Below are 26447 nucleotides of genomic sequence, written 5' to 3'. Positions count from 1 at the left end.
ATGTTTGTTGCACACACAGTGACAGTGTGCAGATAAAATGAACACTGCACTAAAGCAATATAATACTCAAAATTTAAAAGAACAATCAGGAAAACATTGTGGTGCACTAAAAGGATTTAGATGTCTTTAATAGTATTTAGCTCATTTGCTACATTTCACGTTGGAATGCTGGAAAATGCTGTGCATGGGATATGGAATTATTTCTATGGTCAAGAAAATTTCTAGATGCAAAAAACACAGTAAGGAGAAATTTAGATGAAAGGATTTCAAAGAACATTCACCTAATTCTGCTTCCCAGGAATACCCTTTTACTGAGGGCATGGAAAAAATGAACGTGAGGTTAAATGGTTGTGTTCTTCCCCTGTGGTACAAAAACTAAGAAATAGAATGGGGACAGAAATCAGCCTATGAAAACAGTTTAGAAATGAAGAGCTTTTTATCACGCGAACCCCATCCTGACACATCAAGACATATGTCACACAGCACCACCCCCAAAAGACATTTTAAGTGCAGATTTCCTTGTTTCATTTTTTTTCCTGCATGGGTAGAGACATTTCTCATTCTTGAAGGGGAAAAAGTATTGGTTGATTTAATTAAATTTAAAATCTTGATTTCAGAGTGATAAACTAATCAAGATACAAGAGAACACAGGAATTTTTAAAAATGATACTCATAACTTTATGAGAGACATTTGAGAAAAAATTTTTTCTTCATAAAATTAAATTCTGCACTTTTCATTTTAATAAATAGACAAAACTGATGGTTATGTGGCTTTCTTCTGCTAGAGTTTCCCTCTCTCTTTTTTTCCCCTATGGAAATATCACAGAAATATTGAGTGACTCACTAACTTATTAATGAAAGTTGTTTGAATTTTGATGGAATTTTTTTGAGACCATTGAGCGATTCTGTAATCGCCACAGAATTGTGCCCTTTCTCTACCTCCATCCAGGGGGTACAAAGACACAGAATAAATATACTCTTCATTTGGCCTACTGAAGGTCATTTGGAATTAATTTTTCACTTGAAATACCTCACCTGGAGCACTACACCTACCTGTAGGGTCCTCAGCATCAGGAAGGACACAGATCTGTTGGAGCAAATGCAGAGGAGATGCTGCAAGGGCTGGAGCTCCTCTGCTCTGGAGCCAGCCTGGGACAAGAGAAGGCTCCAGGGACACCTCCGAGCCCCTGGCAGGGCCTGAAGGGGCTCCAGGAGAGCTGCAGAGGGACTGGGGACAAGGCCTGCAGGGACAGGAGCCAGGCAATGGCTCCCAGTGCCAGAGGGCAGGGCTGGATGGGATCTTGGCAATCAGGAATTGTTCCCTGGCAGGGTGGGCAGGCCTTGGCCCAGGGTGCCCAGAGCAGCTGGGGCTGCCCCTGCATCCCTGGCAGTGCCCAAGGCCAGGTTGGAGCACCCTGGGATAGCAAAATATGTCCCCCCTATGGCAGGGGCTGGAACAAGATGGGCTTTAAGGTCTCTCCCAACCCAAACAATTATGGGATTCTGTGAATAGGACTATTGCCCTCATCACTATACACTAGGTGTTGTGGATATTTTTTATTTTTAGAGCTTTAAAGAGCTCCTGACTGTGGCTGATGAATGTAACAGAGTACATCAGACAGAGCAAAAGAAACCTCTTCAAGTTCAACAAGACTGAAAAATTCTTCCTCTGGAATCCTCACAGCACAGAGTCCATCAAGCTCCTTAATGTTCTCTGTCTATTTTAGTGCGACCCCATGCTGCCGAGCAGATTGATCTAGGAGGGGGCAGCAAGCCAACTCTTGCTGCTCAGGCAGTGTTTCCTTGCAGTCCTCCCCTGCCTCACACAGAGGAAAACAGGAAACATTTGAATGGCTGGGCTTGCATTGCAGAGGATGCAGAAATACCTGACTATAACATAACCTCCTCAGGAGCATCTGCTGGGAACGGGGTGACTCCAAGGAGCCAATGGAGACATAAAGCACACTCTTCTGAAGGCTGCATCTCTTTCCAAGAAACTCTTCTAATGGAGAGCAGTATGCAGAGGTGATCTAAAGAGTCAAATCTATCTTGGAGGTGAGACTGACAAACCATGAATATGGAAATTGTACTTAGAAAAACCAGAGACCACAATACTGTATATGGCTCGTTAAAGTTCCCACAAGAAGAAAAATAGGACAGATTTACCCAAGTCCTAGGGTCCCCAGGTGGTCCAGGAACTCCCCAGTTAATCACCTGCACAAGTGAGGCAATGAGCTGATTTGAAATTTGGTAATTGACTGAATACATTCTCAAAAATGTATTTCAGCAGTTGGCACAGGAGCTCTCCAGGTGGGAATTTCAGTATGCCCTGAAACCGAGCTTCAGGCAGCTCCTGTGCATAGGGCAATCCCTGTACTTAACTGAGCCATCATCCTGGGTGCAGAATGTGGAGAATTCAGCCCCTCCTTCCTGAGATGCCTGTGGGGTTTTTGCTGCAAAACTCAGCAAGGTGTATAGAGATAAAATGCCTGTGAATACTCCACACAAACTGTCCCTGCAGATGCAGAAATGGTCACGTAGGACAAATCTTTAGCAAATGCACAGTCAGGGGGGGGTTAGAATGTCAAGATCTTTGCTAGTGATGGATCTGCATTTGTGTCACTGTGGGAAGGACTGTGGGCTCCACCACAATTGTTCAGCAGAGCAGCAGTTCAGTCAACAGCTCCTGTTGGAATGGTGCCATTCCCCATTAGAGCATTTCTTTGTGTCAAGACCTATAATATGGGTTTTTGCAAAAAGAAAAAACCAAATCAAATATCCCCCTGGGAAAAAAGAAAGGAGAAAAAAAAGGAGGGGAAAAAAAGAAAAAAAAAAAAGAAAAAAAAAAAAAAAAAAAAAAAACAAAAAAAAAACCCAAACCCACCAAAAAGCAACAACCTGCTCCCCAAACCAACCCAAACCAACCCAAACCCACAAAACCTGAAATAACAAATGCTCTATCCTTGTCTATTCAAAAGATACAGGAATAACCAAGTACAAGAATATAAAGGTCACACAATTTTGCAGATGTACATCTAAATCTAGAACACCAGGCACTGTTTCAGATAATATCTGCTGAGGTTTACAATACTTTAGGATGAGCTTTGTGGCCAGATTATATCTTAGTATTTACTACCCTCTATTTAAAATGAACCCAGTCTTTCTGGTTTTGAACCTGCCTTTTCTGAATGGAAGCAGCTGTCTCTTGGTTCCCAGTGAGAGTCCAGATAGAAAGGCTGTCTTGCTGCAGCTGGATTTTTTTAGTGGATTGGATTTTTTTTGTGTGTGTGTGTAGTTTTCTTTCTGTTTGTTTGGTTGGTTTTGTTGTTGCTTTTTAGAGTCAGATATCACAAGAAATTTATCAATTTCCCTCTTCTCAGGTGTATTGTGTATTTACAAGTGAAACACAGGACATGCTAAGCAGAAACACAGGGTGGAATTGTACCTGCTGTCAGTTTGTACTGTTCCTGGATACACCCGTGACTTGCCTTGTAATTCAGTAGATATTCAGCATTTTTTAAGAAAAAGGGACTGTTAGGAAACACCTCCCTTCCCAAGCAATAGCACTTCAACATGCAACAGAGTAGTCAAAACAAGCCCAATTTATCAGTACAAGTGATCACACAACTTTAAATGGCTGGGGAGGCCCTGGCACAGGGTGCCCAGAGCAGCTGGGGCTGCCCCTGGATCCCTGGAAGTGCCCAAGGCCAGGCTGGACCGGGGCGTGTCTGGGATGGGATGGGATGGGTTTTATGGTCCTTCTAACCCAAACTGTTCTGGAATTCTGTCAGGGTTACAAAAGTCGGGGAAAGAAATTACTTGTGTGGACCGTGTGGGGATGTCAAACACTGTTTCTGGTATTGAGCAAGTTTTAAAAATTTTGCATGGAATCCAGCTCATGGTGGGAGCTGCACACAGTGAACTTTAAATTCCAACCCACATTTTATCACATCCCAGAACAAACAAAAAAAAAAAAATGTTTCAAACTTAAGGTTGATATAAAATAGCAAAACTCAGTTCAAAAATTAGGTAACTTTATTTTACACTTTTAGAAATTTTTTACAGTTTTAAACTAAAACAGACTAAATGAAATTCCAGTGTTTTTTAAAAGCAAAACAGAAAGAAAAAACTAAATGCCTGCAATTTGACTAGCTGACCAGTCAATTTCGAGTTTGCTTTCTTTCATTGTATCTATATATGCCCGAATCAGGCTTCCTTATTCCATAGAAAATTCACTCTGCAGAAACCCTTGGGATATTTCCCATCTGTTTGTCTTAAGATTCTGCCATCCTCATTAATTTTGAAATAGGTTTTTTCCCATGTTACATCACAGAAGGAAAGTTAATCTACATCTGGTCACTGGAAATCCTATGTATTACAATGTATTTACATATAAAAAATATATATATATAATGATGTGCTGTGCAATTGGATAGAAGGCTGTAATTCAGCCAGAGGGAGGGCTGGTATCAAAACCATAAAGATCCATACAGACATAGGGTGGGAAAAGGCCACCCAGACTGAACTGAAAATCAGATGCATGTACTATGGTAAGACCTACAGTTTTGGAAAAACAGAAATGTTTGCCAAAAATGTTTTTTTACTACTTAGGAACAAACTTGCTTTTTCCCTTGGTTTTTGCAATGGCTCTCTCCTAGTGTCAGCACAGGAAGGGATCCATGAGGTGACACAGTCTGTACTTCATACTACTTGCAAACATTAACAGCAGAAAAAAATATCTTGGTACCATAGATAGAAGATACTTGTATCATAGACAAAAGTCACAGAATTACTGATTTACCTATCCTTGCAGATATCATGCAATATGCACAATTTTGCAAGTCATCAAGTAGTAGCCTGAGTTAGGGGAGAGGGACCCTCTTCCCATGGGGAATCAACAACCCCACAATCAGCTACAGCTGTGGGACTGATCCACGTGGTGTATGCCATTGACAGACTGACTGATGAGGTAAAGGAGATACAAGATAGGAACCAGGGACTCAGGGAATGGCATTCATTGTATCAGCATCACTGACTACATCCTTACAAACAACTAAATTCCTCATTCTTTATGTCCCATCTGCACTTCATTTCCATAGCTTGTAGGTTTGAAAATTTTTTTGCAGGAAAAATACTCCAAGTAAGTTTTCATACCAGTCTCCCACACTGGCCAACTTCCTTAGCTGTTCTTTTTATGGAGGGAGGGGGTATTTTTTAATGTGGGTTTTTTTTTTCTATTTTTTTTTTTTTTAATTATTAAGGGGCCAAGCTGCATAGAAGATCTTACAACAGCAAAAACATGTAACACATTGGATCAAGAGAAAATCTTTCCTTCAGTACCTGAAATGAGCTTAAAGTTTATTCTTCATGCGTACATATGTAGAGGTAAACAGATGCATTTGCAAGTGCTAAATTTAACAATCTTTTAGGTTGCACTCTTCATATACTATCCTACATACTACTATTTGAACACCATTACAAAGTCTTTCCACAAAGACACCAGACATTTAAGACTGATAATGTTATCTCCAAGAATCAACTTACTCTCTAAAAGCAGCTACTGTCAAGCATCCAAATGGGTCTTAGCTTCTAAATCATCTTTATACTGCTTGAAATTTTTGCTTCCAGCTTCCCACCAATCCACATCCGAAGCACTTCTGATTCAGTTTTAGTAAAGTAACACCAGCAGGGGTCACAGGGGGCTCGTGGCTTGCTGGAAGTCTATCAGACCCCAGTTCCTCCAGCCTTGAAGGAACATGGTCAGCAATGAACAGAGCATCCATGGGCAGGGCTGTAAATTCAGATTTTTCTTAGGTTTTGCTTTCCTGTGTTCCTAGGCTGAAAGTACCAGAGCTCATAGTTCCTATCAGTGGCTTTAGGATCGAGGTTTTGTGTGTTCAGCCCCGTGAGGAATGCAGCATGTGGCCCAGGCCCCAGGCTGAGAAGAGTGGTCCAATTCCATTTCATGCCTTTCCTACAGCACCAGGAGTGCTCTGTGACACAGAGATTCCTTCTTGCTCTCCCACAACCGGTGCTGGCTGTGGGACTCTCAAAGAGAGTCAAAAGGTTGCTGGAGGAGACAAATGGCAAAGAATGAGCAGAAGACAAATTGGTGACATGCTCACCCCAGCACAGGCCAAGCACAGCACTAACTGGCCATCAGAGCAGACTGCTTCCCACACAGGCTTCCTGCCAGCTTAGGGTCTGCTGTAAAATCTCTGATAAACATTTTTTGTAGTGTCCACTACTGATTATGAAAAAAGTAGATTATGATCCAAACCAAATTAAACTGTGCCACTATGGGTTGTTTTTAACTTTGTCAAACTAAACCTGAACCACTATTTTGAAGTTTTTCTTCAACATAAATCAGAACAACTTCAGTCAGAGCAGAACAATAAAATTCTCTTCTGGTTCCTTGCTGGGGAATGCATGTGAAGGACTGTACTCCTCAAACAGCACCAGCTCCCCACCATCCCAGTGCTCAAGGCTTGAATCCACAGTGGAGAAGGGGCAGGTTTATGGCAATTTCTTGACTACAGACATATGTTTCAGAAGAAAAGAGCTATTTCTATCCATTCCAAACCTCTGGCTCAAGAAAGAAGTTAGTGTATTGAAAACATCAGATAGGACTCTTGTGTGCAGCCCTACCCCAGGGTCAGGTTCTGGGAACCCTTGCTGCACAACAGGGTGTTGCTGCTCATGCCAAGTGCCACATTCTCAGGGCTGGAGATCTTTCAGCAGCACTTGACTATGAGGTGTTGGCTACTGCAGGGCTCCTACCAGCCCACGCCATCAAATTTTTTAGGAGTCATGATAGAATCTTAGAATCACAAAATGGTCTTTGGGTTCGAAGGGACCTTTAAGATCATCTCATTCCAGCCCCTGCCATGGGCAGGGATGCCATCCACTAGATTCAGGTTGCTCAGGGCTACATCCAACCTAGCTTTGAACTTCCAGGGATGGGGCATAAGCTGGTGATGAGCTGGTTTACTTTGAAAGCATGTCCCTGCATATTTTCAGCTGACCAATATTTACATGAAACACTCAAAGTCAGTTCACAACATACAATGCATGTCTGTCAGCAGGAAGCAGTTCTTAAGCAAAAAAAATCTAGCTAGCAGATAATCTCAGAATTTTTCAGAGACAAACACCTGGATGAAGTTTGCCATCTGGAGCTAAACTTGCATGCTGACATGCAGAAAAATATTATGAGAAAATTGGATAAAACTGTAACGCCACCTTCACCTAAGGAAGGTAGCTCCAAATAATTGCAGCAGCCTGTGCACCTGTAACCCCTGGCTGCTGGACCCACCAACAGCTTCTGGCAAACAGAACCAAGCCTGAGCCCCTGCATCACATGAAGTTAAGTCCTCTGCTAGTTCCTGAAATTATAGATTATTGTGTACAGTACACTAGTTCCCAATTCAAGAAAATCCAATTTAAACACATTATTCATCACCTATCACTAATCTACAGATCGCAAAATGCCATCTTTATTCCACATAATCTGAATATTTAACTGCAAAACTGGAGAAGGTGGAACCCTCACAGAAGAGCACATCATTGATAGAGATGATAGAGAGGATAAGTGAAAAGAAAATTCTTTTATGCCACTGGGCAAAGGAAGCTTCTGGTAGCACACAAAGCTGTCTTGTTCTGAAAATGTTCCAGGCTGCCAGAAGCAATTCAACAAATTAAACATAGACAAAAAAGACTAAAATTGATGTGCTTTCCAGAAGATTTATCACTTTTAAGTAGCAGAAAATGCAGTCTTTGTCTCACAAGAGCTGAACTGTCCATCACAGCTGGTACAGAACACCCTGACCGCATTCATGAATATAAACGGAGTACTCTGGGATGAAGTTCATGCTATAACTTCATTAAAACCAGGAATCCTGACCCTCAGACTGTATCTCGACAGGGAGGAGAGGGCTTGTTGGCTGGCCACACCTGCCAGTGGCACGAAATGACTCTGGTTGGTGTGGTGCAGTTCTCTCCTGGCAGAACCAAGGGAGCTCATGCACTGGGCACTGCCCTGGCCGGCTGAGCCCCGCACCTGTCAGCCACTCCTGGATTTTTCCTACCGCCAGCACCAAAATTTCCTTATTAAGTCTATTAATTCTAATGTCATCCCTACTTGACAAACTGTTTTCCCAATTTGCACCAGCCTTTCAGATTTTTGGGTATTTATCATGCCCTTAGATCTCTTTGTAGTAAACTCTTCCACTGCCTTTCTTGTTCAGTGTCTCCTCATGCTTTCTGAGTAATCTTCAGGTTTTTTCCCTTTCTCCACCCTACCCAGCACCACTGGCAAAAACCTAAACTGGAAAGCTGTTAGTGCAGCTCTGTTCTTCATGTCTTGCCCCAGCTAGGAAACCACATGCAAGATTAAAATACCTAAAGATTAATTGTTCCTTGTTGATGATGTTTTCTGGACCTCTGAATATAGTTCCTGTCCTCATCCGCCTGAAGACACAGCCCTACATTCTTTTTAAAATATCAGAGATAATACTTGTCATGGAAAAAAAGCACCATCTTTGCAGGCCTTGGATGTGTATTTGGATCTACTGGTATGTCTGTATTTCACATCTGTGTCAATGTGCTATGTGCCAAGTGTTGATAATCATTAGTTGTATACACTGCTGCTTGGCCAGCATACTCAGCCTTCAGTACACTACAAATAACACACCAAATGATGAGAGCATGTACAAAATACTCTGGTTTGCTCATGGACAATCGATGAAGCTGCTGTTAAAAAGAAGTATCATGGGCTTTACATCCTATACAGCCTGTGTAGTGCAACAAACCAGAAACACATACAAAGCCACTACTACAGGGGCTAAAGACAAGAACAAAAGCACTGGATCTTGCACTAAAACAGCGCACATGAGCTTTGACTTCAAGGCAACACTGTTCTCAAACATCCAATATTGGCTTTTTTAAAGAGCTGCAGGTAAATTCACAGCATCTCCCCGAGGCAGATAAATTCATTAATGACTGCAGCATTCATTAATGTCAGCACCACTTTCCAGCATACTCAGAAGTCAACAGGCACTACCATGGTAGTCATGATCTGTTCCCAGTTGGAACAATGCAGCTGGAAGGCAAAAATCAAAGCTGAAACACTGAAATGTGCATGGCTGAAAAATACTGTCAAGACATTCTTAACAAGAGCCATATTGAGGGGTACTGTAAGGAAAGAGCATCATCCTCTGAAGGAAAAGCTTGACCAATTATCCAAGACCATGGAAAATGTTCAAGAAATATGGAAACAGTTTTCTAAATGAAGTTTTCTATGAAGTATGTTAATAAATCTTTTGGAAAATAGGCTGTGCAGCAGATTTTCTGTTGTCTGGCATCTGCCCAAGTTTAGAGAAAACATTAATATTTTTCCAAGTGTAATTCTTATATATGTGGATGCACTTTTATTTTAGTGCCACTGATAAACATAGAATATATTTTCAAATCCATTCTTTTGTTTCTTTTTTATATATTTAATTTAAAATGCTCTTCATTTCTGACAAGAAAATCTGCAAAATTTAAAGAGGGTTTGAGATACTTTTCTCTTGTCATCCTCAGTAGTCTTTCATATTCCACTCTACCTTCAGCTGCATTTGGGCAGTTCTTCAGCAGGGAACAGACCAAAACAAACACCTGAGGAAGGAATCTGACCCTCATTATGTGGTCCAAAGAGTCAAATTTTCTCAAATGGATTTTTGTTTTAGTGGTGTTGATTGTTATTGGGGTTTTTGTGTTTTGTTTGGGGTTTTGTTTTTTTTTTTGACTAAAAGAAGTGCTTCCCCTGAACACATACAAGTTCTCAGGAACAGAACCCTTACCGAATTTCTAGACGGATAAGGCTTAGTATGTGAAAGACATAAACAAGAAGCCTATCAACATTATTTTTAACATTAATATTACTTTAATTACTTTAAATATTAAAACTCAAGTTTGGTGTGGAATGTGTATCGGAAATCATCAAATAAAATCAGAGTCAGTCACATTGAACTGATAGGCATATTTTCCTATACAACATTAAGTTTTAAATTAAGCTGGAGAGGGAAGTTTTTTAAAGATTAAAAAAACCCATCGTTGCTGTTTGATGGAAGGGATTGATCTGCCCAAGGATCAGGGTCCAAACAGTCACAGCCAAACTGGAGCACCAGGGTCACCTGATTTGTACAGTACTGAGATAGTCAAGGTCTGTAAATTGTTACCACTTCACATGCTTTAACTGGAGGTACTGCACTGAGAAGAAATTGGGATTTTTTTTCCTGCATTCTTTGTTGTTTGAGAGAGAAAAAAATTACACTTAAAAATAGATGGAAATTCCTCAAAACCTGAGGTGAAGCAGAATGTCCAGAATACAACTGTGAAATGCCTAGTTCAGAGTGACCAGTTCTTCTGTTTTAACTGAGCTATGAACAATCTGAAATAAACTGTTTCCTAACCACACAGGAGAACAAATGTGAAAGTACACTTTCAAGTAGATGATAATACCTAATGCTTCCTCATCAGAAAGCTACTGGCTTTTAAATATGTAGAAAGCTACTCCAAACAACATTCTGACTAAGAGATGATCAAGGCAAAAACCAATAGAACTTTGAGTCAGTCTCCAATTTACCTTGCTATTTGTCAAGCTCATTATTTAAACACAAGATTGCTTTCTTAATTTAATAATAACCATACTTACACAAAGACTTAAGGCATAATCCAGCTAATTGAAGTTTTCAGTAAAATGTTTCTGTTGCTTTTTATTAGTAATAACTGGTTCAGGTTACTGCTGGCCAAAGTAAGGGTCCATTAAAGAGAAGACTGAAAAGCAGATTGCTTTAGTACTATCTTCCATTAGGGCAATTTGTAAATTAAACATTGTGTTGGCCATTGGACCCAGGGAGCCTTCCAAGAAGCTTCATTAATCATCCTATCAGACAAAGTTCAAAGCTTTAAGCAGAAGCTGGTAAAACTCTGAAGCCAGAGTGTGGTTTTAGAGAAAGCAGCTCAATTCTAGAGAAAGAATGCTACCATTGTCCACGAAAGCTTTCATCCAAAAAGCACAGGGCAAAATTTTGGAAGATCTAGCCAAAAAGACAATGGCTGATATTTAACTGACATTCTTGAGAAGAGAGCCCTTCAAGTCCAATTCAACATGCCAAGTGGAGAATCTCAATTCAACAGCAACGCCTCTGAATGCATCACTGCAACAATACTTTTGTGAACTACATTTTGGGCTCCCAAATACTCGAGAGAATTTCTTCCTTGCAATCTGGAATCATATCCAAGGATCCTATAGTACTTCAATTTTCTATTTCAGTTTTTGTGTGAAGTGTTTGAGGCTTTCTGGAATTGCAACATAAGTGCAGAACAGACTCCTCTGATAAAGCCAAATGTACTTAGATGGAACAAGTAATACACAAATCCCATCATCTTTCTATGTACAAAAGCTGATGCATAAAAGACTCAATCATGTTATACAGGAAAACAAACAATTTCAGGAATATGAAGTAAGACCAGCTGCACTCCAAAATTTTTAAATTCACAAATTCCTTCACAATGTAGCAAGAAAGACAAAATAATAAGTGAGCTCCCAGGTTCATTCCAGAACCTGACAGACGATGCTTTGGCTATTCTTGGGACAAAGACAAAACATGACTTAGGCAGTTGGTAAGTTACTGAGCAGCAAGTAGCTTTTAAATCACACCTGTCTCTAGCACCATATGTGCTCCGTTGGGAATGAAAAATCAGACTATTTTCTTCAGAATCAGAAATCACAATTATATTCCTTGAATGAAGAACAAATAGAAGCTCAAAGCCCCAAACATAAGAACATTTGCGCTTTAACATTTTCCCAATGAAAATGCTGCCTGTTAAGCTTAGTATAGTGCTACTACCTAATTGTTTTTTCACCTATTTGGCTTATATTTTATTTCTAAACATTCCTATTATGCATTTGCTTCCAGGCATTATTCTGTGACCAGCCCTGTTTATTATCAGAGCCCTTAGAGTTCATATGAATGCCTAGAAAGCTTCCCGGAGCTCTACTCACCCTGCCTTTTAAACTAGACTGGTAGCTCAGGTTCCTAGAAGTAAAAACAAAGACAAAAATTTAAGAGATGCATTTAATGCATCATGGTAGCATAAAGCCTTTAGGAGTAATGGTAATTTAACCATTATCTGCATTTCCTGAATGTCAGTTTATAATAATGCATTCCCTTTTATCAATGGCTTTGACAAGTCAGGAGAAGTAAAGTAAATGGTGACAATAGGGAAAGTGCCCAAAAAAGAAACCAAAAAACAAACAACCAGACCATATTTCTCTCAAGTAAGCATTGTAGCAGACTTGTTCAATGCTTTTCCTCCATGTTACCCTACATCATGGTGAAGCAGTGAAACAGCCATACAAGCACAGAGTAAATAAGGACTCTTGATGCCACCCTGCTCTAATGCAAAGGGAACAAATGGTCAAAGGCATTCACTAACAGCGATCATTGAAACCCACACATCAGAACTCCTGGAGAGCACCATATTTCAGAAAGGTGTTTTAAGTATATAGCTGTACCAAAGCTGGAGACAGAACATTCCTTGTTGGATTTGATGATCAGACTCCTAGTGAGGTTCCTCAATGAAAGCAAACCCTACTAAACCAGTCCTAAATACATACTGGTTTTATGTATGTTTGTGAGGGAAAGTTAAGGAGTTCTTATCACATCACTTATTCCAACTGGTTTTGTTCTGCATTTAGGCATTTGCTTTCAAGGTCATCCTTATTCTGAGCAGTTGGTTCCTCACTGTGGGCCACAGAGATTTCTGACTGGTCTGTTTTTGTGCTGGTATCAGCCAGCTCCTCTTCAGCCGAGGCGGAGCCGTGCAGCTCCTTCACGTGGAGGGTGGGGTTGGTCATTTGCTCTGTGTCTTGCTGAGAGGCTGGCACACTGCTGTCTTTGGGAAGCTGAGGGCAGTTCACAGGAGCTATCACCACAGGAGGCTGAGGTAGGTCTTTCTGTAAATGGAAGACCACAGTCAAAATGATGGAAAACAAGAACTATTGTGTCCAGTTATCCAAGGTAATGGTCATACAAGAGGAACATTAAAGGTCCATCAACACTGTTATCATTCTCCAGCAGTGGACAGATGCATACAGTTATCCTTTCTTTGTGTTTTATAGGACACCAGGAGAATTTTTCCTTCCAGAAAAGTATTTGCTTTCTGAGTGATTGCTCCTTACCAGTTTCAGATGTGCTCTGCTGATAAGGCAGCAACAGGCACTTGGTCCTTGGCCACTATCCAGTTCTGCCCACCTTTACTATCACTGTACAAGAACTGACAACTTTTACATAACATTTCAGATGATCTCTAACAATTAAATTAATTTCTCTAGCCGAAGCTTGTGAAAGTTATCACAAATAGTTGAATAATAAAATAAAACTCACTGGGGGAACCTCCAGCTTCATAAATTTGGCCTTCTAGTAAGTATTCAAAAACTAAAATAATGCATGATAGAAATTATTCCTTCTTGAATCAAGTTAATTTCACTTAGAGCACAGTGAAACAAAGGGATAATTTACAATACTGAACTACATTTCCACCTTCATAAACAATATGCTATGAAAAAATAGAAGAAAGCATTTTAAGGGTATATTTAATATAGTACTAAACCCCACATTTTATATAATATTATAACCTTTTACTACTACTGATACTTTCAAGAGAGATCAAACAAGTAACATTTTGGCAGAATCAAGGATGGACAAGGTCTACTTTACTTTTCACTACTCTGATTTAAGTGGCCATAAACATTGCAAAAAACAGAACACCTTACTGAGGCAAAAAATTATTTAAAAAAGCAAACAATCAAGCAAAAAATCTTTGTGTTTGTGTGATAATACTGCAATATTTTACTCAACTTTAATTCTAGTTAGGTTTTTATAATATTAGTATTTCCTGAAGACACTCATATCAAACTGGTATTCACCGCAAAGCCGCTGCCCGTCCAGAACATGGCAAGCTCCCTTCTCCAAAGGGCCACCACCAAGCTGGTGAGGAGAGTACAGGGCACCAGGTAGAGGAGAGCAGGCTGGCCCATCTGCATCAGTGCCAAGGCAACAAAGGTCACAAGAAGGCCTATGCCATATGCTGGAAGAAAACAAACCCAGCAAAACACAGTCATTCAGATATAGCTTTGCTCAAGCACAACTAAATAATTGGCTAAAGGAGCATTCTCACTGGATTATTTTTTTAAGCAATATGTACAACATCTCCAGAAGTTTTCAGGCCTCTTTAGCATTATTTACACCATGTAAACATGGACAACTACAGTTTTTCTATTGATAACATGTGAAAGTAGTGTGATTGGCCTAGTCCATACTGTATATGAAATATTGTGCATCATATTATACTTATGAACTCAGCAGATACAGACAAATATTCTGACCATTATGTGCTTCTTGTTTGGGTTGGCTTTAGCTGTTTCTTCCTATCCTGCCACACAGCTAAAAAAAAAGCCAGCCTGCTCTAGGTTATATGTTTTTATTACTTTCTATTTAATTTCTGCATAAATGTGGCAAAATTTATTTAGTAGAAGAGAAGTAGGTTGGATCTCATAATGTAATTATTTTCAATTACATTTTCAAGACAATGAAGTTAATCCAACTTTTTCTTCAGATCCAGGTTTTTCTTCAGAAAGTCAAGAAGACATTGAGGGGCTGTCCAGAGAAGAGAACAGAGTTGGGGAAGGGTCTGAGAGAAGCAGCTGAGGGAGCTGGGAAAGGAGCTCAGCCTGGAGAAAAGGAGGCTCAGGGGGACCTCCTCACTCTCCACAACTCCCTGACAGGAGGGTGCAGCCAGGTGGGCTCCCAGGGAACAAGGGACAGGAGAAGACGAAATGGCCTCAAGTTCTGCCAAGGGAGGTTTAGGATATTAGGGAGAGCTTCCTCTCCAAAAAGGTTTTCCAGTCCTGGCACAGCTGCCCAGAGCAGTGATGGAGTACCTATCTCTGCAGGGATTTAAAAGATGTATGGATTTTGCATCTGGGGATATGGTTAGAGGTGGGCTTGGCAGTCCTGGGGGCCTGGCTGGACTTGATGATCTCAGAGGGCTGTGATTAGAATAATCAATAACTTTTTACAGCTCTTGAAAATGCTTTTTGGGCAGGGGCATATTCTATTATTATTGAGAGTTCCGTATATATAATTATTTCTTATTGTTTCTTATAATGATTTAAGTCCATTGCCTCACACCTGTAGGAAAAGCCTCTCTGTCCTCTCTGCAGTCTCCTATTAGGCAGCTGTGGGAAGCAACAGAATCTCCTTTTTGCCTTCTCTTCTTTTTACACCCGTGTGCTCCAGTCTTCATCCATCCTGACGGTCTCCACTGGATTTACTCCAGCATGTCAATGTCTGTCTGGCACCAGGGATCCTGCTTAACTCAGTCTTAAGTGACAAATTTTGAGGAATAATCACTCCTCTCATAACTGCTGACTACATCTTGCTAACTCAGCCCTGTATGTGGCTCATTACATTCATTGCTGAAATAGATAGCACACTGCTGCCTCTTTATCAATACAACATTTTCTGATTTCTGCAAACATATTTTTAAAGTACCAGATAAGACAACAATTTTGTTTTACTATATATGAGACAGTGATTTGGAACATCAATAAAAGCATCTCTCTACCCCTGCTAGAAGTGTCCATGAACCTGGATATTTTTCCAAAAGAATTTCTAAAGAAGTTGTTAATGACAATTTCTCATGAAATTCACTGCAAGCATTAGAAGTCTTTGCTAGCAGAAGTACATTGTAAGAAAGACAACAGGAATCTGTCAGATCCTATTCATCAGTAGTATTTATGTTCATGGCACATAATTCCTTGGATTTTACAACTAAAGAAAACTTATCTAGAGGTGTTATAGTCAGCATAATAAAATTCCCTAAATCATAGGTTATGGATTTTAAGAATACACAAGAAATTAAGAACAAAGTCAAAGGATGATATCCCTGAACCTGAATTCTCATGCACAATAAACTCAAAGATTCATGAATCAAGAAACCTCGATGAGTAGCTGAGCATATGTAAAAACAGTGTAATTACAAGGGGTAGATTGAGACCCTTGGCAGCCATGGTAACAAGAGCTCCCCTTACGTAAGGCAGGCAAAACAGCTCAGAAAAGCAACATCAGCTAGTTTGGTGATGGAAGACCTAGCCTTGAAAGCACTTTGCTAAATGTTTCTGTTTAATAATAAAAGGAGGAACAGGATAAAAGCCCCAGATATGCCATGCAAGACTGATGACATGCTTTTAGAGGGAGCCACTCCTGTAGGTCTTGTGTTCAGGTGGCACTGTGGTACATACCTATTGTGCAGGCTACAAAATAGACTCTGGATGACTGCACCTGAATATCAAATCTATGGCAATAGGCTACCAGTAAGCCTAGGAAAAGAAAGAACAGTTACAATATGCTTTCAACCTAGTCACACACTTCATGATAAAAATAAAACCATCAAACCAGCTAAGAACTTGCAAGAACATTTTTTTCCCAAAAAACTTCCTTGGCACCCTGTGTATAAGCACCATGACAATATATCCAGGAGGCTGCACAATTTACAAACCAGTTATCTGATGGTACAAGCCCCATGTATTGGAAGCAGTCCAAAAGTAAAATACACAGCTACAAACATGCAGATCATAGATAAAAATGTAATCTCATCCCTACTAAACATTTGCAAAAATACAGTGTTCACGACAAGAGCAAGAGTAAGTTCAGCCCTTCGAGCTGGTACTGAAGACAGTAGAATTTTATGGTTAATGACTATACCTGCTTCAGGTTGGGGGGAGGACGGGAGACTAATGGGCATGACAGAGTTCATATTTCCCAAAATACAAGAAAGTAAACAAATTATTTTGCAGAAGAAATCTGAAAGCCAGAAGGTGCATAATTCTTTCATCTGCAGTGATGCCAGGTATAGTTCTACATACAATCTAAAATCAAATTTGAGATAAAGTGTGGCAGAAATACTGGGTGTAGTGTGACTAACAGTTAGGAAGTTTTGAGTGGTCAGGCATCCGTACTTAATCCGTGTGCAAATGGACAAATAATTTCCTCTATCACCACACTATCAAAGATGCTTTATAGTATAGAATCAGTTGCTAAATCTATTCCTTCAATTTCTCTACATTTCTTGACATCACTGCATGTGAAAGTGAACCATGAGATTAATGTGCATTTTTCTTGTTGAAAAAGTGAACAGTACACAAAAAAACCCTATACTTGAAAACTTATCAGGTTTACAGTAGTAAAATCAAACCTACCACTTGAAGCAGGAGTACAAGAAGAATAAACTAATATGACAATGCAACATGTAAAATTCTTAACATGCTAAACAATACCTGGAACTAAAATGTCTCCAAATCCTAGGAGAGAAAAAGGCCTGTCACATAGAGCCAATGGTGAGGAATTCAGTCGTGGAACCTTCAGGACCATTGGGAGCTTGGAATGAGAGAGACACATGTCTGATGAAAAGCACAGTGACACTACCTACCAGAACTTGTTTCTGTTGTACTCAAAGTGCAAGTTTCAAATACATCAAATGGATCTTTTTATACATTCATTACATACAATATTACTGACAACTAACAAAATACATTTAAGATGGGAGCAATGAAATACTTTCTAAATACTAGGTTAACTTCAAAGTTTTCATATACAATTGGGTATCAACTCTGCTTTAGCTGCAGGTATGTGCAAAATTTAGGTAAGTTGCTACATGCATAGGAAATAATAATTTATATAGTTCATTCACCTGGGTGCAATAAAAGTCTCAGAAGACCAAGGCATGAATAATTTTAAAAAGTCATTTTTCAAATCACTTTAAAGACTCTTCCCTGTGTTCCTATTTATTACATAAATTGCAATGTGAGGCACAGTATGCCACGGTCCATTGCAAACCTGTATTTTCTTTATTACAGTACATTAAAGAAACTTTCTTTTTTTTTTTTTTTCTTATATTAGTGCCAAAATAATTTTATATACTTATACTTTCATGACATAATGTTGAATCCAAAGGGGTACTAAAGGGGTACAGGAGAGAAGAACAAAAGAAGTCAAAGAAATTAGTATGGACTGTATGGATTGATCCACATCCTGCAAACAACTATTTTCCTTGCTACTTTCCCACATGACACTATTACATTCATTGCTGAAATAGATCAAATTAATCCTTAAAATAACATAACTAGGTTTTCCTACTGATTAGTTTTTTTGTTTTGTTCACTAAATCTCACTATCTCCTATATCTCACATACTTTCCTCCCTGAGTCAGCCACATCTTGTAAGGTGTTCATGCAATTGGCTGCTGTCCAACGGTGTAAACCCACTGAACACTGACTTCTGTTTTCTTCTGTCTCCAATCTGTGTTTCTCTCTTTTACCTACAGCCTCAGCTTTTCATAAAGCAAATGTCAAAAAAGGGAAGGAGGGGGAAGAGACAGACTGATTATATGTTTTATCTCTTTAGGAAAAGATGCTCATGCTTAATTAGGAACAAGTTAATATTTACAGATGTGGTCATGTTTGTGTGAAGCTGAGCTAACCAGCTTTCTTATATTGAAACCCTGTCAAAAAAAGATAAAGGAAAACCAAAGCTGGTGTGATGAACCACTACAAGTCTGCTTTGCCCCTCCAGAATAAACATTCAGGAGCACTTATTCCCATAATAAGTTCTTTTCAGACTGACATCTTCATTTCAGCTTTGTGGTCTTGAATTTTAGAGAAGTTAAAAGTGTAATAGCTGAAAGCTAGTGCCAGATTTTCAGACAACATGCAGTACCTTTTCATGAGTGGCAGAATCAGATGGGCCTGCAGCGACCTCCACCATTATACTCTCCCCAGTCTAAAGAAAAAATGGGAAAATTGTAAATGAGCACTTCACTCAGCAGCTCTGGGATCATTTAGGAACACACAGAGAAACAAGTCATTACACTTTGCTCTGTGGGCAGCAGGCAATAGAGAAGCACCTTACTTACCTTTGTTAGAAAAGGTGTGATAAATACAAAGAATACATCATACACAAAAAGAACCAGGAGGAGTAAGGTACAACCCTGAAGGAAGAGACAAGATATTTAGTATTTACATACAATGCATTGGCAAACAGCAAAGAATTAATAATTAGAAGGCTATTAAAAGAAAAAGCTTGCAAAGACTAAAACAAGTCAGTAATGTATTTTTCTTAATTCCTAAATATTTTAGATAAAGGAATAGAGTCTTGCATGCACCATATATAATAAACCACAAAATTACATGTTATTGCCCAAAATTCTTTATCGTGTAAAATCTGAAAATGGTGCCACTGCAGTTTGCTGGGAAATATGAAGCAGCCCTGCACTGGAAGATGCCAGGCATAGCTTGAAACACTATATACCATTTACTGTCAGTCTGTACAAACTTATAGGTGAAGATAATTTGAAACAAGAGTTTGAAGAGCTGCTTAAGGGGCAAATAAATGACTAATATTAATTTTTGTCTTAGGATACTGACTAAGGTCAGAAAGATTTGGAAAAAAACCCACTAGATTGATGCATTAGTTGTATGTCAATTTGAAAAACAAAATCAAAACAATCAAACCAGAACAAACACCACCCCCCCCCCCCCCAACAAAATACCCAAATACCAAATACATAAATAAAGAGGTGGTGTGTGATTTACTAGTCAACACTCAACAGAATCTACAGAACAATCATATGCCACTTCTGGGTCTTCATTATACTCATTGCATCCCTTTTTTCCATGCTAACATATGAATGGAGTTGCATTTCCAAGACAATATACTCGCAAACTTCTCTTTAACTTTCTTCTGAAAGTCTGTAACTTCTGTTTAACTTTCATACCTTAAATGTAGGCAGGCGAATTGTTTTCAACATGTAAAGACAGAAAGCAATTCCTAAAGCATCTTGCAGAACCCAGGCCCACCTTAAAGAGAGAAAAGTAACATTTTTGCAGGAAACAGCAGGAAAAACAGACCAAGCATTGTCCTCACTAAGGGACAAGAGACAAAGAAAAAACCCTTTTATTCAAAGTACTTGCTTGAAATTGACATCGTTGTCAGCATGAGTTTCCAAATGGGAAGTTGTTTTTCATCAACCTGATAACCTTCCACAAAGAAATGCCTGGGAGATGAGGGAAGACCTGTGTGATTGTCTATCTAGACTTCAGTAAGGCTTTCCACTGACAATCTTCCATAAAATCCTCACAGACAAACTGAGGAAGTACTAGCTGAATGAGCAGTGAGGTGGACTGAAAACTGGCTGAATGAGATCAGGGGATACCAAAATGGGAAGTGCTGGGGTCCTTTGTCCTGTATCTTGGTGTGCACCCTTGTGTGCTGAGGCAAATTTACAGCTGGGCCTGGTTTTCAATTGTGTTTTGCAAGTTGAGTATAGAAGTGCTCTTTGCTTTACTCTCAACTGCTAGGGTTAAAGACAAGCAGGATCTGACAAAAACAACACTAAGGTTTCCCAAAAATTGCTATGGTCTAGGTACAATGACAGATGGTGCTGTTGGATCAATACATGTGTACTTGCTGATGGAGCTCTTGCAGGAAACACTCAGGCCCACTTCAGCTCTGATGCAGAAAATGGATTTCCTAGTCCTAAATATTTTGGAACATTTCTATAGTACTGCTGTACTCCTCAGTCTGACACTTATCTCTCTAAAGGGTCTTTCAGAGTTGATAATTCCTGGATTTGAGTTCTGTCATTGATTGGTCCACACAGAACACAGATCCCACGTAAGCACTGACATGCATTCAAAGCACAAGTCAGACATCTTTGATATCATCAACAGAAACACAGCCAGCATTTCAGTTCCAATACTGAACCCCCAACAGATGAACCAAGAAGATGAACACAACCTGTATATATGGGAAAACTGGAATATCTGGGAGTGAGGTAAGAGGTAAAAAATCCCAAACACAAACAAAAACACAACACTGTAAAAGATCCACCTCTAACAAAAGTGGTAAGAACCTGCTACAATTAGGTACTACAGCAACACTGGTTGTAGAGAATTACTGACTTGTACAAGAAAGCTGAGAGAAACTAAAGATCCGACAATCTTACCAGTTCTTATTCTCATTAAGAAATAAGTTAGACAACTTGTGTCCAACTTTCCATACCACTTCTGAAAAGCTGTCTTAAGTCAAAGATCAGAATATTGACTGAGACTAAGAGAAATTCAAGCTTAACAAGAGACAGTTTTCTGTAATTTAAATGAACAAGAAAAAAATGAAGTACATAAGGAACAACTAAGAATTTCTGCATGTCTTTATTTTTTTTTCCTGTCATTCCTAATTTCTGGATATATGTAGACTTCTGTGGACGTCAGTTATTTATACTATAAAGTGTATTACAATTTTTAGCACAGAAAAAATTTTAGCACAGATCACTTACTGATCTTCATTTCTGAAGATTCCCCAGACTACGCTGACAGAGATACAAAATACTGCCAAGAGCAACATCCGGACCTGGGGACGCTTGTGAAAATATGGCAAGTTGTTGTCTGGGATTCTGAAAAAGAATCACACCAAAGCTACAATTGTTAATGTATATAGCCTCTTCCTTTATCAACACTTTGAAGCATGAAACCACCTTTTAAACCCCACACCTACCCAACAGTATAAAAATCTAAGTTTCCCTATTAAAAGTTTGAAATTTGCCACATACCTACACTTTCCAAAGGGGAATCTTCTTACAAAGGGAGACAGACAGCTGTAAAGACCAATCGAGGCAGCCAGGCAGAATATTCCTATTATAACATAGACTGAGGGGAAAAAAGTATTAAGTCCAAGTAGGATAAGGCAAGAAATGCTTTTTTCATATCCTGACTGAATAAAGAACAGTCAGTCAGTAAGACTAAATGAGAAATAAGGCTTGCATTTCAACAGTGAAAGATAAATACAGAGACTTCAAATGATTGATTAGATTTGTGCTCTTTAAGTATCTAATTCTAGCTCCTTTTACTCAGGTGCATTTTATGCAATATCTACTTAAAGTAAAAAACCTCTATCCTAATCTTCTCTAAGTAAGTCATAAGCCTCAAAGGCAACCTATGGTGTAGCATTTATCTTCTCTTTATGAGTACACAGGAGCATTATAAGGAACTATTAAAGTCACTAAGTAGCAAAATGAATCAATACAGATGGGATGCATGTTTCACTACTTCCTCAAAAATATGAAGAAGCATTAGGCTCTCATGTTTTGTCAATCTGATAAGTGATCAGTAGAAAATGATAATCTTTATAAAGATAAAAAAATGATCCTTGTCTTGACTTCAAACTGAACAATAATAGAGAGAAAGAATAGGTCTGAGAACACCTTTAACAAAAATAAAAGGTGGAAAATACTAAGTCTCTATCTACTTAATAGTCTTTAACATTTGAAAGAAGCTTTATGATCAACCTCACAAAAAGAAGGATTAGAAATCTACTCAGTAAGTTTTCTTACAGTATTTTAAATCATATTGGGATGAAGACACATGACAGAAGAGAGATGTTTCATTATTATTTTCACAATAAAGTGTACATTGAACGATGTCAGCCTTGTGATATTGAAGATGTATCAATACAAATACAACCTTAAGAGTACCTAAGTGGTCATAGAAGAAATAAAGGAGGACGAGCATTGAGCAGCACATCACTACAAACACACAGATCATTATGGGAGTCACATCCACTGTTTCATCATCATGTTTCTCTGCCCCATCATCGCGCTTGTGCTTCATGTATCTCCTGAAAGAGTAACATGGCTACCATCAATTCATTCCTTCTGCAACAAAATACACAAGGACACTGAATCTTCAGCAAAAAACCACAAGGGGTTGAAACAACACCAATGCCTGCTTTGATTCCCACTCAAGTCAGTGGGACACCATATTTTCCATGGAGGTATGAACATCAGCTGTAACACAAATGCATAAACCAGTAACTGCTGTGTTAACTTATCTAGAGAACTATTTCATTTGCTAAAAACTCAACTGAATCTTGAAAACTACCACAGAATAATTTGTTAACTTCAGAAGAAATCCTTGAATCAGGTTGTGTATACAAAATAAATGTTAAAATTAGTGTGGGACAATGACCACCTTCTCCCAATCCCACTTGCTGCCAAAAAGTAACCATAAAACTTCATTTAAAAGTTGGTAACAAACATAGCATATATTAGCCATCCAATCAATTTGGTTTGCCCTATACCAGTAAAAGCAAATTTTATTATTTTTTACAAAGCATTTATGTGGTGAATTTTTGCAAAAGGGAAGCCTATTACTTAATAATTTTCTTTCTGAGCTTTTCAAATTTTTGGTCTTTTAACATGGCAAAATCCTAAAAAAATCTACATGCAATTTAAACTCTAATGATTTCCTACAGTGACCAAACCAATGCAAGGCCTTTTGAACATCACACCAAAAGGGCCTTTTAAACATGACATCAGCCTTTTCCCTAGAGTCTCCTAACCTCACTAGCAGAGCTGCCAGGTGATGCCTACATAAACACCACCTTTTTTTTTTTTGTTCTGTGAAAACTACAGGAAAACTGGTATATTGCATTTAGTTACTCACTTTTTCACATCTCTGCTTCCTGCCCAGTAGCCTCCAATTGCAACAGTCCCCACGGCCATGACAAAGATAATCACCATGTTGTAGTCCAGCACAGGTTCATTTGGTGCATACATTGCTCCTTTCACTGAGCTGCCAAAGCTCTGTGGAGGTAACTACAAGTTAGGAAGGACATCCAAAAATCCACCTTAGCAAAGGTTCACTTACTTAATTTTCACTAAGCAACCTCAGAATCAGGCTTTAGTATAAACACATAAGAGCCATCTATTGGCTCTTCTATTAGTGATATTTATTTCCAGCACCAGGCTGTACTTTGATTTTATTCCAAAGATGAGAAATAACCTCCCAAGAGATTTTTTTTTCCAAAACACAATAATGCAATCTTCATGAATACACTCTCTACATATTCAAAGCTCTTAAGGTGGACTTAATACTGTTGAGCAGTGACTCATTTACATGAGATAATATAAATGAGAGCTTTTAGTATCGAGTTTACCTTGCCAATATCTAACATATCAGTATAGCTAAGCAGTGCCACAGGAATATCAATCTCTTCATACTGGCTCCTATTACCTCCAGGAGGAACCTGAAAGACAGTTCAGACCAGGTAAGAATATGTTTATTTCTGCAAATACTTCTACTGGTTCAAAAGTGTTAAAGTTGCAAATTCTGTTCTGGCTAATTTGAAAAATACTCTAGAAGGGAACTTAATGACAGCAAACACTCAAAAGTCAAAATATATGCCTGCTCCCAGTAAAACAGAAGTAATATAAGACTGTAACAGCAAAATGAAGCAACCAAATTTCAAGCAGTTTTTTTGCACATCAGGGTCACAGGTTTATGACTGATGTATGCCTCTAGTATTGACCAGGACTCAAACCTACTAATTTTATTTTCAAAACTACCAATTTTACAAAATACATGCTGTGGCTGCTCCAGCTGAATCTAAAGCACTAGATTCAGTGTGGTAGTATGATGGAGTCACAAACCAACCTCATCCTTTGACTCCAGTTTCATTTGGAACAAGGATAATCCTGAGGCCTTAACCTGAATTTCACATGAGCTGCCAACCCTTCCTGCTGAAATGAGGATTCTTGTTTCATTCATTCTTCCATCAGATGTATGGTTTCCACACATAACTATGCAACATATGTACATGCAGGAACACACATGCATTATTTACTTTAAAGAGGAACATCAAATACCAGCAATGTGCACCAAAGACAAGACAATATCTAGCATCAGAGGAGTATCAGCAGCATAGGAAGATAAAAAGCAACTTACCAGTCTCTCTCTACTAACGATCAGCAGCCCACGGGCCCCATTTATCTGAGCAAGCCTCACTTTCTCATAGAAGGTGCAATTTCCTCGCATCACCATGGGGATTTGATTATTAAATCCCCCATGAGGTACATCAGAAGGAGAACACAAAACAGATGCTGTCTGATCCTGCAGTTGCAGGAGTGACTGAAAAAAAGAAATTAGTTAAATACATATATATAACATAAAATAATAAAAGAAGTCAAGAGCAGAAGCCAGAGTCTCTAAAGAGTAATTTAAAACCTTCCAGTAATGGAGTGGTAGACTATTCTCAGAACAAAATGAAAGCTGAAACAATGCAGTCTTCTCTATTATGTAGGGACCTGCCTTGTTTCACCTTATTGTACAGAATTCTGCTGGTAATAAAATATGACCTTCACTTGCATCTATTTTCTTCAGCATTGTTGCTGTTCTGATGCACATGGCCAGGATGTGGGAGGAGTACAGCAAGGTTTTATCTTTGCTTGTATAGCAGAATGGCAGGCTGGGATGATGGAGAGTATGAATAGCTAGAAACTAAAATACAGGCTGGGGAAAAGTACAGAAGCATATGGAATAAACTTCCATCTTGAAACCTACTGTATCCAGTGACCTGAGATTTTGCATCCCAAGTACTTGAATACTGGATTCTAAGCTACTTCTCTCACCACTTGTGATCCAGAGACATTGCAAGCCTGTCCCAATTCCTTAATTTTGCCCTTCCTCAGACCCAAAGGCATCTAATCTGGTGTGTTTCAACAAGAACATCCCAAAGACACTTCAAGGTTTTAGAAATAACACTGGCATGAATTGTTCCTTGCAAAATCTAAACAACCACCAGCATCTTTGACCAGTTCTATTTGCGAGTTACCAGAAAACTGCAATTATCTACCAAACAACCAAGCTGTGCTAAGAGAAGCAGGTCTCAGCCCTTGCTGAGGTGAGCTGTCAGATTTGAGTAGAGTCAAGGTAAAGTTTTAACCTGAAAACATGGAACAGTTTGTATTAAAAATCCACAGGTACACAACATACAATACCTGTGTAATGAACTCTACAGTTTTAGGAGGGGAAGGGAAGTGTCAGGTTGTCAGGAGCTTCCACCTTATTCAGAAAACTGCTGTCTCCAGCCTGACCTCTGGAGACAGTGAAATGCTCCAACCCACACTTCCTGGCCAGGCAAGACTCAGAGCACAGAGCACAACACAAATGCAGAGTGAGCTCAGAGTGCTGCACTGCATGGCCTCAGTGAATGAACTGTACTGCTGGAGGACTGAAGGAGGAGGAGCAAGAATGTGAAAGAAGAGAAAAGCAGGAAAGAACCAAGGAAGGAGACAGCGACAGGCAAGGGATATAGCATACTCTACCAAGCCTGTGCAAGCTATTCTGGACTGTACTGGCTCCTGCAGAGCTACTGAGATATGAATCTAGTGAAATTATAGGAGACTGATTTAAACAAGGTGTCTAGAGTACAGTCTCACAAGTACCACCGTCAGTCATGCATGTGCTGATTCACATTACACAGTCAGGGCAACTGCAAGAGTTTATTAGC

The 26447-nt window shown here is 39.2% G+C and overlaps 1 protein-coding gene across 3 annotated transcripts in view; it reads right to left on the bottom strand.

Annotated features, from left to right (window-relative positions):
* Nucleotides 1–4017: 4017 nt before the first annotated feature.
* Nucleotides 4018–26447, bottom strand: part of SPPL2B (signal peptide peptidase like 2B) — a 31279-nt gene continuing 8849 nt past the window's right edge. For 2 of the 3 annotated variants that reach the window (XM_054649999.2, XM_054649996.2), the window contains exons 3-15: nt 24884–25066; nt 24096–24185; nt 23603–23742; nt 22633–22775; nt 21712–21808; nt 21439–21555; nt 19879–19960; nt 19018–19092; nt 18822–18884; nt 17384–17483; nt 16349–16426; nt 13973–14133; nt 4018–13000 (exon numbers count right to left, since the gene is read on the bottom strand). In XM_054649999.2, the coding sequence (XP_054505974.1) occupies nt 12713–13000; nt 13973–14133; nt 16349–16426; nt 17384–17483; nt 18822–18884; nt 19018–19092; nt 19879–19960; nt 21439–21555; nt 21712–21808; nt 22633–22775; nt 23603–23742; nt 24096–24185; nt 24884–25066 (1617 nt within the window). In that variant the 3' untranslated portion in view covers nt 4018–12712. Of the gene's footprint in view, nt 13001–13904; nt 14134–16348; nt 16427–17383; nt 17484–18821; nt 18885–19017; nt 19093–19878; nt 19961–21438; nt 21556–21711; nt 21809–22632; nt 22776–23602; nt 23743–24095; nt 24186–24883; nt 25067–26447 lie in introns of all 3 variants that reach the window. The other variant, XM_077191544.1, reaches the window with a different exon arrangement.

Source organism: Agelaius phoeniceus, chromosome 29, assembly GCF_051311805.1.
Source record: "Agelaius phoeniceus isolate bAgePho1 chromosome 29, bAgePho1.hap1, whole genome shotgun sequence".
NCBI classification, from domain to species: domain Eukaryota; kingdom Metazoa; phylum Chordata; class Aves; order Passeriformes; family Icteridae; genus Agelaius; species Agelaius phoeniceus.
The sequence above is the reverse complement of the archived record's forward strand: the minus strand, read 5'-3'. Positions and strand labels throughout refer to the sequence as shown.